This window comes from Heteronotia binoei, chromosome 21, assembly GCF_032191835.1.
Source record: "Heteronotia binoei isolate CCM8104 ecotype False Entrance Well chromosome 21, APGP_CSIRO_Hbin_v1, whole genome shotgun sequence".
Taxonomy (NCBI): domain Eukaryota; kingdom Metazoa; phylum Chordata; class Lepidosauria; order Squamata; family Gekkonidae; genus Heteronotia; species Heteronotia binoei.
This window is the reverse complement of record NC_083243.1, coordinates 41,174,798-41,189,922: the sequence shown is the minus strand read 5'-3', so window position 1 is coordinate 41,189,922 and position 15,125 is coordinate 41,174,798. Positions and strand designations below refer to the sequence as shown.

The 15,125-nt window shown below is 39.7% G+C and overlaps 1 protein-coding gene across 9 annotated transcripts in view; it reads right to left on the bottom strand.

The window, feature by feature from the left end:
- The window catches only part of EML5 (EMAP like 5), a 134,998-nt gene that overhangs the window by 18,960 nt on the left and 100,913 nt on the right, over nt 1–15,125 (bottom strand). For 4 of the 9 annotated variants that reach the window (XM_060261247.1, XM_060261246.1, XM_060261249.1 and 1 more), the window contains 5 exons: nt 7,670–7,748; nt 7,040–7,169; nt 6,801–6,899; nt 4,785–4,805; nt 2,869–3,042 (listed from right to left, as the gene is read on the bottom strand). In XM_060261247.1, coding sequence (XP_060117230.1) covers nt 2,869–3,042; nt 4,785–4,805; nt 6,801–6,899; nt 7,040–7,169; nt 7,670–7,748 — 503 coding nt within the window. Of the gene's footprint in view, nt 1–2,868; nt 3,043–4,784; nt 4,806–6,800; nt 6,900–7,039; nt 7,170–7,668; nt 7,762–15,125 lie in introns of those variants that run through there. The other 5 variants (XM_060261251.1, XM_060261248.1, XM_060261252.1 and 2 more) reach the window with 5 other exon arrangements.

Here is a 15,125-nt window from a genome sequence, read left to right as displayed (position 1 = left end):
GGCAAAATTACAGAGTACACGGGCACAGGCCTTCTCTGTTATGGCCCCGTGCCTTTGGAATCAACTTCCGGAGGAGGTACGGGCCCTGCGGAATTTGGACCAATTCCGCAGGGCCTGTAAGACCATCCTTTTCAAACAGGCTTTTGTAGACGTTGATAGGATGGCTGTTTAATCCACCAACGATTTATCTAGTGACCCCTGCCATAATATAAGTGTTCAGAATAACATCAGGAAGATCACCGCCGTTTAAACTATGGAATGACCCAGACATTTGGAACTGGTTTTAGATTGTTGTTTTAAATTAATGTATAATTTAAATGTTGTTTTAAATCACCTTATATTGTATATTGTATAATTTTACTGAACTGTTGTTAGCCGCCCTGAGCCTGCCTAGGCGGGGAGGGCGGGATATAAATAAAATTTATTATTATTATTATTATTATTATTATTATTATTATTATTACACGGGGGCAAGTGATGAGAAACTCTGGAGCGATGGGAAGCTTCTGAATGCTGGACCCACTCAGGGTTATGAGGGGGGTACCACGGGTATGGTGCCTGACAGGGGAAACCCCCGAAGGGGTAGGACCATGGCTGCGAGTCCCAGTTTGGTAACGGCTGCGGGCGGCGGAAGGAATCAGTGGGTTTAATGACCGGTGCCGATGTGTCTCTCGGGCGCGGGGTGTTAGTCTCCAATGGCGAAGTGGAGTCGTTACTTCCTCACGATGCAGCCTTCGAGGAAATCAAGGAGTGAGATCGATTTCAGGGTCGGAGCCGGAGAGTGAGATAGGCTGTGTATCACTCAGTCCCTAGGGGCTTTTGATCGTGCTGCCGAGGCAAGGAGTTGTTTCAGTGGCAGCATCTGCATGATCGTCGGGTCCGAGGGCCTCTTTTGCAGTGGAGAGGGAGTGCGCCGTTCTCCTTCCATTTCTTTGGCTCCTGCAAGGGACGCTCTCCCTCCCCTCTGGCTTTCTTAGCCAGGGTAGAGGATTTGGAAGCTGACACCAAGCCCGCATGCTTGGGGCCGGTTGGTGCGAGAGGGTTGTGTCAATCGACTCGCTGTCAACGATGACGTTGATGTCAAGGTGGCTGTCAAAGCAGCGTCGCTACCGAAGTCGAGGCTGCCATCTGCAGAGTTAAGGCCAACTTGAGGAGGGCCGCCGAGAGTCTAGCCGCTCTGTTTTTCCTGGTCTGCTTTGAAAATTTGGAGCAGTGATGGCAGGATTCCACCCTATGGCCTTTTCTCAGACACAGCAGACAGAGTGAATGTCCGTCTGGGGGGGGAATCTTACTCCCGCACTGGCAACAGCACTTGAAGAACCCCAAGCGCTTTTCCATAGAAAAAGTAGGGAACCCTAACCCCAAAGGGTCGGAGAAATAAATTAACAGTCTACTTTTATTTATTTTTTTAGGGAAACGAATAAGAAGAAACACAAACGAAGAACATCCGGAAAGGTGAAAAAAGGGTAAGTGCCGACCAGAGAAGCCAAAATGTGACTGTCCGATGCGGCGGTCAAAAAGAAACTGGCGGGATCTCTGCCGTCCCGGGAGCATGTGTGGTGGGGGCTTTTGCGCATGCTCACAGGACACTGGCACGTCAGAAATCCCGGACTTGGGTACTACCGATCGGGGATCGGTGCTGGTATTTCATCCCAAGGGTGTGAAGCACAGAGACCATGAAGAAGATCTGTACTTTATACTATAATCTGAAGTTTCTTGAGTGTGGAAAGCCGTATTTTTTTACATCACTACTTTCCATTCCTGTTAGTTGCTTTTTAAATAATACTGTTATTAATATTTTGCATTTATATACTTCTTTAGAGAATTCAAAGTGGTTGACATTATGATGCTGCAAATTTTGCAAGAATGCTGTAAAGCAGTTCAGCACTATTATCCCCACAAGGGCAGATGTTGATGGCTTGCCTAAGGTCAACCAGGAAGTTTGTGGCAGTGGCAAGATTCAAACAAAGATCTTCTTGAGTTTCTTAGCCACTCAGTCATACCAGGTCTTATATGAAGTGTCTACTTGTGTGTTAAATGGTTACTTATGGATATTAGTCATGGAAATTCTATGACTTCAGAAACTTAGAGCTTCAGAAATTATACAGTGCTGTAACTGAGCCTGTCTGGCACCCTAGGCAAGGTTAACTTCTGCCGTCCCCCCCCCACACACACTGATAACATCACTGAGTCACCCCCAGAAGGCCAGCACCCTAGGCAATTGTCTAGTTTGCCTAGTGGCTGGCCCTGCTGTCATGCAAGCAGACACAGCAACAGAAATCTTGTCCTCTAAGGTCTTCATCAAGTGATCAAGGGGGTCTGTCCCAAAGAACGTGTTCACAGGTGTTGGCACCTGCTTTAAAAACTGGATCCCTCCATTGCTGTGAAGAACCAAGATCACATCAAACCATGTCACCAAATTAATTTCACTGACTGTAGTGAAACCTACAGCTTACACATATTTAACATGTGAAAAGGTAACCAAAGTATATACAGTAAGATAGAATATACATTTTGTGTACACTGGGGGAGATGCAAGTTTGAATATGTGAGGTAAGTTAAATGGCCCTTTAAAAAACGCCAGCAAACACACATATGCAACCCTCTGGCAAGTGCTGGAGTCCCAATAAACAAACTCCTGAAGATATAAATTAACATTTATGTAGAATGGCAAAGGGATCCTTGTATGTGTATTGCAGGTCCTGCTTCTGGAACAGGTGACCAGTTTGGAGTGACATTATATATGTTTTGCATAATCTGTGCAGTTATAATTTTGGTTAATCGCCTTTATTTTGTTATTTTTGGGAAATACGTCAATGATTCACAAGGAATATATTCACATTTCATACAAACAAAATACTTTCCTACCTTCCTGCCACTTCCAAATGGTAATTGTATGTTCCAGATCCAGCCCTACAGACAGAAGAAGCTTGCCAGTGGCACTAAAACTGACTGAACAAACTCCTTTTGAATGGTAGCATCGCAGTACAGACAGTGTCTGCTTGTTCATGGCATCCCATACATGAATACAAGGTGCGGTAGCTGAATAAATATAAGAACATCAATAATTTATTTTATTAGTGAAAGTATATAAGATTTTAGGTCAAAGTTCAATCATGCAAAAAAAATTAGTCTTGCCTTTTAAAGGCAAATTTGGGGAGGGACGGTGGCTCAGTGGTAGAGCATCTGCTTGGGAAGCAGAAGGTCCCAGGTTCAATCCCCGGCATCTCCAAAAAAAGGGTCCAGGCAAATAGGCATGAAAAACCTCAGCTTGAGACCCTGGAGAGCCGCTGCCAGTCTGAGTAGACAATACTGACTTTGATGGACCGAGGGTCTGATTCGGTATAAGGCAGCTTCATATGTTCATCAAGGGAGCCAAATATTCACTATAAAAATGATTTAATTCTGACAATTATATCATCACTTTCTAGGAAAAATTCACCTATGAGCACTTCTTACTGTCACTCCTAGTTCACATAGACCCAGAACACAGGGCTAAATATTAGTCTGTTATATTTATGAATATTCATATGCATGTACAATACTACTACCCCCAACATTTCTTAATAACAGGTGAATAGGTAATGCAGGACAGGAGAACTTTTAGTAGTTGGTGAAATTAGACTACCCAGATTTGGGTCTTCATAAAGAGTATTATTTATGAAACATGACATTTTGGTTATATCCTGTATTTACTTAACATAATCTAAGGCTGTGATGATGAATATTCTATCCTGGAAGAAGCTCCATTCACTATTCATTTGCTTACAGTGCCATGGCTGAACACCAAGTAGTGACACAGCAAGTAATCTATGCAGTAAATTGTAGTAATACCTCTGTCCATAATTATATATAGAGCAGGCACATCCATACATAATACTTAATGATATCAACAGTTTTAAGACTGATTAATTCTATGTGGATTGTGGCCATATTTTTAAAAAAAGACCACTATGACCTGCTGACTCCTCAAGACTAGCCTGTTTCAGTCACTGCTAGAATATCCCAAGAGAAAGATATATCATAAGGAATAGATACTTCCCTGAAACATTTCTTATGCCACAATTTCTGCCTTACAAGAGCAACCTTACTGGCTCAGTGGCACAGGAAGTCATAGCCATGCGAATCACATGGATAAGAAATACAAAGAAACAACAACTGTTCTATGTATGCAAGCATACATATTATTCTTTCTATAGATAGACAACTACAGTGACTGCCTTACATAGAATAACTATTCATGCAAGATGGTAATAAATGTACATAGCTCTGTGACAAATTATATCTCAAAAGAAACAAAATGATATTCCGCAAGTTAATTTGATGACATTACTAATCATCTTGAATGACTGGTGGAAATTGCATGATGGCAATACAGTAAACATGAAAGATGACTTTTTTTTATTAACCCAGTCACCCCGGCCTTTTCAATAAACTAAAAGTAAAACAAAAATAATTTATAAAATAAATATTTGTTGTCAGCCCCAATATTTTTTTCCAAAAACTGAATGAATGTGTACACAGCAATATATATGTTACATTTGTCAAAATAAAGGGGGGGAAATGCTGATATAAACTTAATATATATTAAATTAATGATCTTACTTTGGTAAAGGAAAATCTTGTATACCTGTATTTCAATTATTTGTGTCTGATGCTAATAAATTAATCCTGTTGTGTTCTAATATTAAGGAAATAAATTCAGTTAGCTATCTACAACAATGTAGATAAATTCTAAAATAACCTATTTATACCTGAAGTTGTTAAAATTTAGTTTCCCTTACCTGACATATCTGCTGAGTCTCCTGTAATGGAAAAGCAGCAGAAAAATAATTACAACCAGAATGAAGAAAAGAACTAAAGTATATGTGTCATACAGTACAGGTTTTGATTTCAGAATTGTTGTCTTGCACTATAAATTATTCAGCAGCTATACTTAAACTGAAAATAATTTCTATTCTATATTTAGTCAGTTACTACAGTGTTGCTCCCAAGAACAGGATATACAAAATATGATGGTTAATGGCTGCACAAACTTGAATTACATGGGATTATTTACATAGAATTCTAAGTGCCATGCAGAGGAAAGTTGCTTGCCTCAATTGGCTAAATACTGTTTCTTCAACTGAGAATAATTGACAAAGGTTCAATAACCTCAGCTACTGAGTGCCATTTATGCAGAGGCACATCTGAGCCAGTAACAACAGTGGCAACAACTGCCAGCTGACAGCGTATTCACTGCTCAAATCAAGCATGCTGTTTCCATTCTTACATGTAAATGGAGATCTGATGCATTCATTTGATAATTGCCTTCCACTGAATGGGAAAACCACTGTGTTATGTGCAGGGAAATTCCATGCATATATTGGCATTATTACACCTGAAATAGATCTCCGGGACACTCTTAAACAGTGCTATTTAAATCATAGTTAGACTTTTTATATTTGCACCTTAGTACATTCCATAACATGAACTTAGGCTAAATGGTTTACATTTTGTTCTAGGACACATATATTATATAGTAATATATATTATATATTAAATAAAAAATCACACAAATGTTTTCTGACTCACAGATTATGATTGCTTTTGACCCTGCATAATTTAGCCAGAGTGAGGAAATGTAGAGTGAGGAAACGTAGCTCTCTCACAATGTATGAGTTCAATACAAAATACTACAAAATAGAGAAAATCTGTTGGACAACAGGAAGGTAACCACTGCCATAGTTATCTGGTTAAGTAAGCACTGCCATAGTTATTCATAGGAGTTTTTTAAACATAAGGTTGATTATCATTATAAGCCACTGTGGAAAACCTTGAGAATGAAACATGTCGTAACTTTATTGCTAATTTATAGTGCTAGCTGTATAGAGATACTTTAATCATTGGTTCTTCTGTAGTTATCTACTTCATGGGATTTGTTCTGGTCACTGAATGTTGGATTGTTTATCATCACTCGTGTAAATTAATTCAACACTCATAATGAAAGTTTTTATACCTAAACTTTTTAAAATGTATATTAGCATCTCTTACCCCAAAAAAGGGTACACAACTTTTCCTTCTTATTTTCTCACACATAAGAGAATGGTCATCAACCTGTTTACAAAAAAATGCTCAAGGTACTTAGTGGACACTGGCAACCAATTTATCATGTTTTACCACACATTTATAGTTACCTTGTGATAAAATCCTCATCACTTTTAGAAGACAAATAAGATGACCAGCTACCTTGGGGTGAGACAGCTTACACAGCGATTGCTTTGTTGTCTGTCTTGTCTTGTATTGGCAGGTACAACCTACAGTGTACCTCTCTGTCCCTCACTCAGTGTGTGTGTATGTTTGTGCAGATGCATAGGTGCAATGCACCTGTGTGTAGTCTGCACAAAATTGCTTTAAATTCCTAGGGATCTCTGCAATGAAGCCTTTCTGCATGCCAAAGTAATGGGCTTTTCTCTAGTTAGAAAAGCACTGAGCAATGCTGAGTATATTTTATAGTATGGTTTAACACTTTTTCAGCAAAAAAAAGTCTAAAAAGAAATTATGTTTAAATGGGGCTCAGTGTTTTAAAAATTATTTTGATAAATGCTATGTGAAAATAATAGAATTGACTTTCTGAAAACATCTATAATTTTAAAAATCTGTTCCAAAGATCCTTCAAGAAAAAAATGTAGATGGCACAGGTAACTGAGTAACATTTATACAAACAGAAGAAGCATAAGCAAATGTGTTCTTATATCCATGAATTCACATGACTGTTTGTGCTTATATATATTTGTTTCTTAAACAAAATACAAACATACCTACTTGGCCAGTAGCCACAAGGTTGGTAAACTTGGGATGCTGATTTATAGTGAGGCACAAAATATCATCTGTATGTTCCTGGTAAAAGGACTGAGAGCCTAAAAGGGAAAATAGGATGTATTATTTGAAGTGCAAGAGCACATGCGTGAATAGAAAGGAAAGAAACCAGAAATATTATACAAACACAAAGCAAGTATGATTTAGATGGCATTTTTAAAGGTGTGAATATTATTCCTACCTGTTGCCACATTGTACAGGATCCCAACAGATGCAGTGTGGTAAATTATATCAGCACCATCATTCAAATAGTGTACATTGTTCCTGCAGTCCCTGCCCCGGTATCCAAACACCAGCTCCAGCATTAGGTCCTAAGAAAACAGATTAACAATCACAAGAGCTTTAACGCTTCCTTGAGGGAAAGGGTTATTTCACTATTTTTACTAACAGTGCAATCCTAAGAATAGTTACACCTGACTGAATCCATTGCATTCAACTGAATTATTGAGGGGTGCAACTTTGCATAGGAAGGTCCACAGATGTCAAAATAGTCTACTAACTCACAGTATCTTTTATGAATCTGGAGAGAAGGAGGGGACCTGACCCCCAGTAATTCTATATGTAAGAAAGTCTATGCCTAACTGCTTGTTCATTCTGACATACTGAATGGTTTATTGAAAGATTCACTCTGCATTTTTGAAAGTACAATAGAACAGCACATAAATAACAATAACTTATCATTTAGTTCCCCTACTGACTCAAAATGTTTCTGACATCTGTTTAATGAACCTCTCAAAACACTGTATTGTATCGCTATGTTGTTTGCTAAAGTTTAATGGCAAGTGTGAAAAAGAACAACAGTTTTGCTTACCTCTATGGGTCTCTTTTTTTTACCAACATTATTTGTCTGAAGTTTTTCAGGCTGAGGCAAAGCCCTACTAACTGGTGGTCTGAAACAAAGAACTGTGAATAAGAAAAGGTTGTCCGTCACCCATTCAGTACTAAAACAGTATCTTCTGAACTGTCACCTGGATAGAGAAAACTGTAACATTTCTATAATCTTATGCAGCATCACATGGATGATTTCAAAAACAAAAAGGTTGCTCAGTTATCTGTATTTGTATTATTTGTTTTAACCATCATTCTATATTCTGTCAACATTAAAAATATTGATTTAATTCCATTTCACATATAAAGGCATTAAGTATATCTAACTTTTCATAGCAATTTCACTCTTCTGTCTTCCTTTCCAACCTAATAATTACTAGATTATCAAAGGTTACCCTAGAAAGGGTTCACTGCTGTTTCCTAGTTCTCTTGTTCACTCTTTCCTAACCCTTTCTTCATTCACCTTTTACTATGGTCTTCCTGAATACTGTTCAGTAAACATAGATGAATGATAGATACTGACCCAGGGTTCAAAAACTAAACAGGAAAGCACTGCTGCACCTTACAGCAAACATAGCCTATGCTGGCTGGTTTAAAACTTTTCCAGTCATTCTTTTTATGTTACTTTTTATTACAGAAACATAGAATGAAGAGATTTTGATACGCAGGTGATAGAACACAGACATATGGCAGAGACCTTCAGCCTCAAATGACTGAGATGGATAATAATGTATACAGGTGCAGAAGAGATGAGTTGGTGATCCGATGGATGGGATGTTGTGGCCTTCAATTGAAAACAGCAAAGTTAATTTTTTTAGTAAGCAAAGTTAATTTCTTTAATACCTAAAATATTTACACCACAACTTTTATTTTGGCTGACCTTTGAATCTTCCTCCAGTCTAAGGAGCCTTCTTCCAACTGAAGTGGCTCTTCCATTGGAAGAAAAGCTACAAGTTGCAGCAAAGCTCTTTAGAGGACTGCTGGTGTCTGTGCTATCCGTATTATGTGTTTCTTTTACCAAATTAACAGGGCAATCCTAAATAGAGTGAAACAATTCTAAGCCTATTGAAGTCAATAGGATTAGAAGGGTGTAACTTTGCTTAGGATAGCACCTTAAGGCTGCCATCCTAAGCATGTTTACTAGAGAATTACATTTCTAGTGTTATGGATTTAGAAGCTAGTTTGTGGATGTGAGTTGACCTAACAAGGCTTGCTGCAGAGCAGCCAGAACTTACAACAAACGAAAGCAAACGTTTCTTAATCATTATGGTTATTTCCTTGAGGTCCTAAACTATTAGGAAATAGCCCTGCCTCCCTCTTGGATACACACATTAACATGGTGAGGGGGGTTGTATGTGTCAGCAAAGCTTAGAGCAATACTGTAAGGGTTTAAACTCACAAGTCATTCAAGACTGAATGCTCACAGCTGAGACACCAGATCCACCCCCTTCAGGGATCAACAGCTATATCAGCAGAAGAGAACAGACAGTTCCAAGTGGCGATGGGCATGGAGGAATCCTTGAAGGAAGCTACTGGGCAGCAGCAGTAGTGGCAACAGCAATGCTACTGCTGCACAGTACTAACAAGGGTTAGTTGAAGAAGGCAATGGTAAACAACAACTCTTACCTCAAAAACCCTATGATGAGACAATCCAAAATGAAAACAGATATAGTGCTGGAAGACGGAACTTCCAGGTCAGATGGCACTCAATCAGCTACTGGAGAAGAGCTGAGGACAACTATGACTAGTACTATTCTTAATGATGCAACTGGACTAAAGTCAAAAGGACATTCAGCTGTTGACGTGAACAGATGCAAAAGGAAAGTCCAAAGCTGTTCGATGCTTCTAATAGGAACATGGAATGCGAGAAGTATGAATCAAGGTAAGCTCAAAATCGTAAAATGAGAAACAGAACTTTAGTCATTGAACTATAGTGGACTGGTTTATGACATTTGCATTCAGAAAACAAGGTGTTTTATTCAGGGAATGGCAAACATGGAAGAAATGGAGTTATGTTAACAGTGAGAAATGGAGTTATGTAGCACAGGCAGTCAAGGACTATAATGCTGATCAAATAATATCCAGCTATTGGACTTCATAGAAAGTCTATCAGTATAACCATCATTCACGTTTATGCCCCAATTACAGATGCTGATAAGGAAGAAATTGAAAGCATTTATGCAAATATCCAGAAAGAAATTGATCAACACGCACACAAACACACACATAGAGGTGTGCTGCTAATCATAGGTGGAATGCAGAAGTAGGAAACAAAGCAGAATCAAATATTGTTGGACGATTTGGGCTAGGAGCACAAAATGAAGCAGGAGAATGACTCACAGAATTCTGTGAAGACAAAAGTTTGTTCTTTGCAAAGATGTTTCAGGCAACCAGATGACTGCATACATGGACATCATCGAACAACTAATATACAAATCAAATGGCTTAAATAATCGGAAGGAGAAGATGGAGAGGCTTTATTCTTTCTGCTAAAACAAGGCCAGGAGCCAACTGTGGTACAGAACATGAATTTTTAATCTTGAAAACTCGAATAAAGCTGAAGTATTCAAAGCATTCATAGTGCAAAGTACAATCTAAGCAACATTCCTGAGGAGCTTTATGACAACATAAACAGATTTACATTGCTAAGTTCAAGAGAATGTGAACCACAAGAACTATATGTTGAAACCAGAGACATTATCAAGGAAGACTGTACAAATACTATTCTTGTAGCCAAAAGAAATGAAAAGCCTTAAATGGATGACTGATGAAACTCTTAAAATTCCTAAAGACAGACAAGAAATGAGTAAAAGGTGACAGAAACAGAATCAAAAGTCTGAATGCAGTGTTGCAGTGACTTGCATGTAGAGACAAAGAGAACTACTATAACAACCGATATATAAAAAAGAAGAGAACAACAAAAAAGGAAGAACAAGAAACCTAGTACAAAAAAGCCAAGAAATCAAAGGCAAATTTAAAGTCAGATAGCCATGATCAACATGGAAAAATGTTAACTGAACAGGGCAAAATAAAGGAAAGATGGGAAGAACACACTGAAGAACTATGCAGTAGGAAAGAATTTGTTGAAAAAGAACCTGCACTCAAAGCAACTGGAAAAATTTTTTTTATCAGAAATAGATGGGATATCAATAGAGCTATTTTAAGTCATGAAAATAGAGTCCATTAAAATCATAAAAGGAAAATGCCAACAAATATGGAAAATAAAACGACAGCCCACAGAGTAGAAACATTCACTCTGCATTCCAATTTTTTTAAAAAAGATGTCAAAATACTGCAGAAGCTATAGGACCATCATATTAATTTCTCATGTAAGTAAAGTGGTCGTTAAAATCTTACAGCAAAGATGCCAGATGTTTCAGGTGGATTCAGAAAAAGAAGCTGCACTAGAGCTTGTCAGAACTTGGAAGCTAAGCAGGGTCAACTATGGCAAGTACTTGGATAGGAGACCTCCTTGGAACATCAGGAATTGGGAGACAGGGGAAGGCTTTATTCAGAGGTTGCCAGGATTTTCAGGTGCACATGCGTGCACACACACACACACACACACACACACATATAAAGAATACAAAAATACCACAAGAGGAGGAGGATGCAATAGAGATCATACTGCAAATTTTCATTGGTTACTGAAGCATATGAGAGAATTTCAGGGAAAAAATCCTCAAAACATCTGACTGTGTGTGTTATGAAAACAAAGGCTGGTTTTAAAAAGAAATGGGTGTGCCACAACATCTGATTGTTTTGATATGCAACTTGTACTCTGGACAACAGAATATGAAGAAACAGAATGGTTTCCAATTGGCAAAGATATCAGACAAGAATGTATTTGATCACCCTCTCTCTTCAGTCCATACGCAGAACATGAAGGTGGAGTGAAAATTGGTGGAAGGAACATTAATGATTTGAGATATGTAAATGTTACCATAAAACTGGCAGAAAACAGTGACGACTTGAATTGAATACTGATAAAGGTTTAACCAGAAGTGCCAAAGCAGGATTACAACTGAACATCAAGAAGACAAATGTAATTACTACTAGGGAATTATACAACTTCAAGGTTGACAATGAAGAAATTGTTCAAGATTCTCTATTCCTTGGTTCCATAATCAATCAAAAGGAAGATTGCAACCAAGAAATCAGAAGACAGAGACTGGGAATGTCAGCCATGAAGGAGCTAGAAAAGATTCTTAAGTGTAAGTATGAGCCAGTCAAATTAATTCAGGCCATAGTATTCCCTATTACTAATTATGGGTGTGAAAGTTGGACAATAAAGAAAGCTGACAGGAAGAAAGTTTATCCTTTTGAAATATGGGGCTTTTCACACTCACCAAAGGAAACCTGAAGGGAACTGGTATTGTGCTGCCCTGGAGTAATACAGGATGGGAGTTTCAAACACAGGATTTTAGTTCTGGTATGATTCCGTGTCTGAAGTGAGCCATTTTACACTGTTCCACTTTTATCTTGCTTCTGGGAGCGCTGGCCAGCATGTGATCGCCGCCTTTTTTTTAATGTTGGGTTAAGAGCGCTCTAGTGCTATAAAGCGATAATGATGTATCAAAACAGTGCAACAGCACCACCACTGGGATGCCTGGACTCCATTGAGATGCCTGAGATCACTACTGTTGACACCTGGTAACAAGTACTCCATTGGATACACAGTTCAAGCAGGAGATCAGGGCACCAGGCATTGGTCTGTCACCTTCTGCTAATACTTCCATGCCCACACGGGAGTCAGGGGAATGTGATGGGTTTCTAGGTGAGTCTGAGGCACATGTATAGGGGGGCTGCTGCCACTTGGAGAGAAGATGCCCATAGGACTGCACATTTTGGTGGAAGATCAGATCAACAGTGATTGGTGAGACAGATGTTGCTAATCCAGCCTGATGTGCACCCATTCATGTCCACAGGCTATTGGCTGGAAAGTAATTTGTGCCAAGCTGCAGCAGGTATAAATGTCAGGGGGGGGGGGAGCCACAGGTTTCCAATGGGGTACTTGTTACCAAGTGTCAACAGCAATGATCTCAGGCATCTCAAATTGAGCCCAGGCATCCCAATGGTGGTGCTGTTGCACTGTTTTGATACATTGTTATCGCATTATAGCCCTATAGCGCTCCTAGCCTGACACCCCCCCCAAAAAAAAAGAAGCAGAGATCGAATGTCGGTAAGCAAGAAAAAAGCTGGCGCTCCTGGAATCACTACAAGGCATTTCACACAGCGTCCCATAGCGATTTCAACCCAGAAGGAGGGGCTGAAAACTGGAGGGAACTGCTCTTTGTGAATAACAACTGAGGCATGCCTCAGCACCAGGACAGTTGTGGGACTGTCTAAAAAAGTAAAAGTATTATGGTAGCAGCCAGTTACTGAAACGGGTCTGTCTGAAATGACAGCAGAAACCCGTAACTGTAACTGGCCAGCTGCCATAACGGAATACTTAGGCTGCGTGAAAAAGCCCATGGTGTTGGAGGAGAGTTTTACAGATACTGTGGACTGCAAAAAAAGACAAATAAGTGGGTTCTAGAATAAATGAGGCTGGAACTCTCCCTAGAAGCTAAAATGACTAAACCGAGGCTATTGTATTTTGGTCACATTATGAGAACACAAGCATCACAAGAAAAGACAATAATGCTAGGAAAAGCTGAAGGTGGCAGGAAAAAGGAAGACCCAACATGAGACAGATTGATTCAATCAAGGAAGCCAAGGCCCTAAATTTGCAAGACCTAAGCACAGCTGTTTATGACAGGATGTTTTGGAGAATGTTAATTCACAGGGCTGCAATATGTCAGAAGCCACTTGGTGGTACTACACACACACAAACCTGCCCAAACATATGTCAGAGTTAGAGTCTCCATTCTTGGCTGAAGAAAAACTATGTGTAAGGAATATCATAGGTTAGATTTTAGTTGAGATGTGTGGGGGCATGATCTGAGAAAATGCAGATCAGCTTGTGAATGAACCAAGAACTAAACCATGAGGTTATTCGCAAACTGAACTGCTTTGTGGTTCATGGTCCCGCAAAACCCTACTGAAAGAGATCACAGTCCCTTTAAATGAGGTTTGCAGAAAGCTCAAAAAAACAGCTGAGCAACAGGGAACAGCTTGCTCCCCACCACTCAACTGTTCCTTTAAATGTTAAAGGAACTACACAAGTTAGCCCAAAACAGCTGAGCAGCAGAGAAGCAGTAGTTTTTTGGGCTGCCTTATGCAGTCCTCATTGCTCAGCTGTTTATGAGGATTTAGCACAAAACAGAAAGCAAGTCCCTTTAAACTCCTGCTTTCTGCTCCATACATGAAGCACCAAGAACACCAAGACCTATCATGAACTGTACAAATGGCAAAATTTGTGGTGAATTTTGCCTCGTAGTTCAGTTGATGCCCATTCCTAGCTGAGATACAAAAGGAAAAGTAGACAAATAGTGTGTGAGCTGAAATCCAGTGAGGGAACAAGATTTCACTCTGCAGATCCAATCCGGGATAGCAGATCTGCTTTCTTGTATGCGTTCCTGTTAGAATGCCTCTGGGTCTCCACCTGTTTTCTACTCGCATATCAGTAAACAAAGAAAAGCAATATGGTAGAAATGCCATAAGTTGCTAGTGCTTTCTCCTGGGGTGCGGTCACACCTCACATTAAAAGCGTGTGTGTAGCGCTCAAATATGAACAGCTGAATATTGATTCGATGCAGGGCCATTAAGATGAGCATCCGAGAATGCGACTCATTCTGTTGTTGAGCGTCCAGACATCCAATACTATCACGCTCTTTTCATGGAGCATGCGTGATCAGGTGGTGATTTCTGGGAGGGGGGAGACCACTGAACATGCACCCAACTGTTTGGAGGTGGGAAATCAAATGTTACTTCAGAGGGGGGGGGGAGTTTCCAGAAATCCTCCACATTGAAAAAAAAGAGACTTTTTCCTGTTCTAAATAGTGGGATAACGTTCCCCCCCCTCCAATCTTGTGTTGATTGGAGAAGCAGAAGTGTCACCTCAGATTCCCGGATGATCTGGCAATGCGCATGTCTGCTGGGGCTTTTTTTTTTTTTAAAGGTGAGAGGCAGTATCGCACGTGAGCTGTCCAAACAGGAAAAAGCCGATCTTGTGCAGCTTTTTTGAAAAAGGACCGAACTTTATGTGCTGTCAAATTAATGCGCCATAGATGCGTAGCAAGCCGGGATAACACTGGAATACGCTCGAATGCCAGATGTGGATGTCTGAACGAACACATTTAATCCGTCAGCGAGACGGAGCTGTATCGCCACTAATGGTACGTCTGGCTGCACCCCTGGTGAGCTTCTTGATGCACTAAGAAATGGGGATCGCATAATAATCCTAGTACGTGAAATTCCTTATCTAAACTGAAAACTATGTATTACAAAAAAAGGCTTAAGTGGTGACTGAGAACAATGGCACAGCATGTAATATG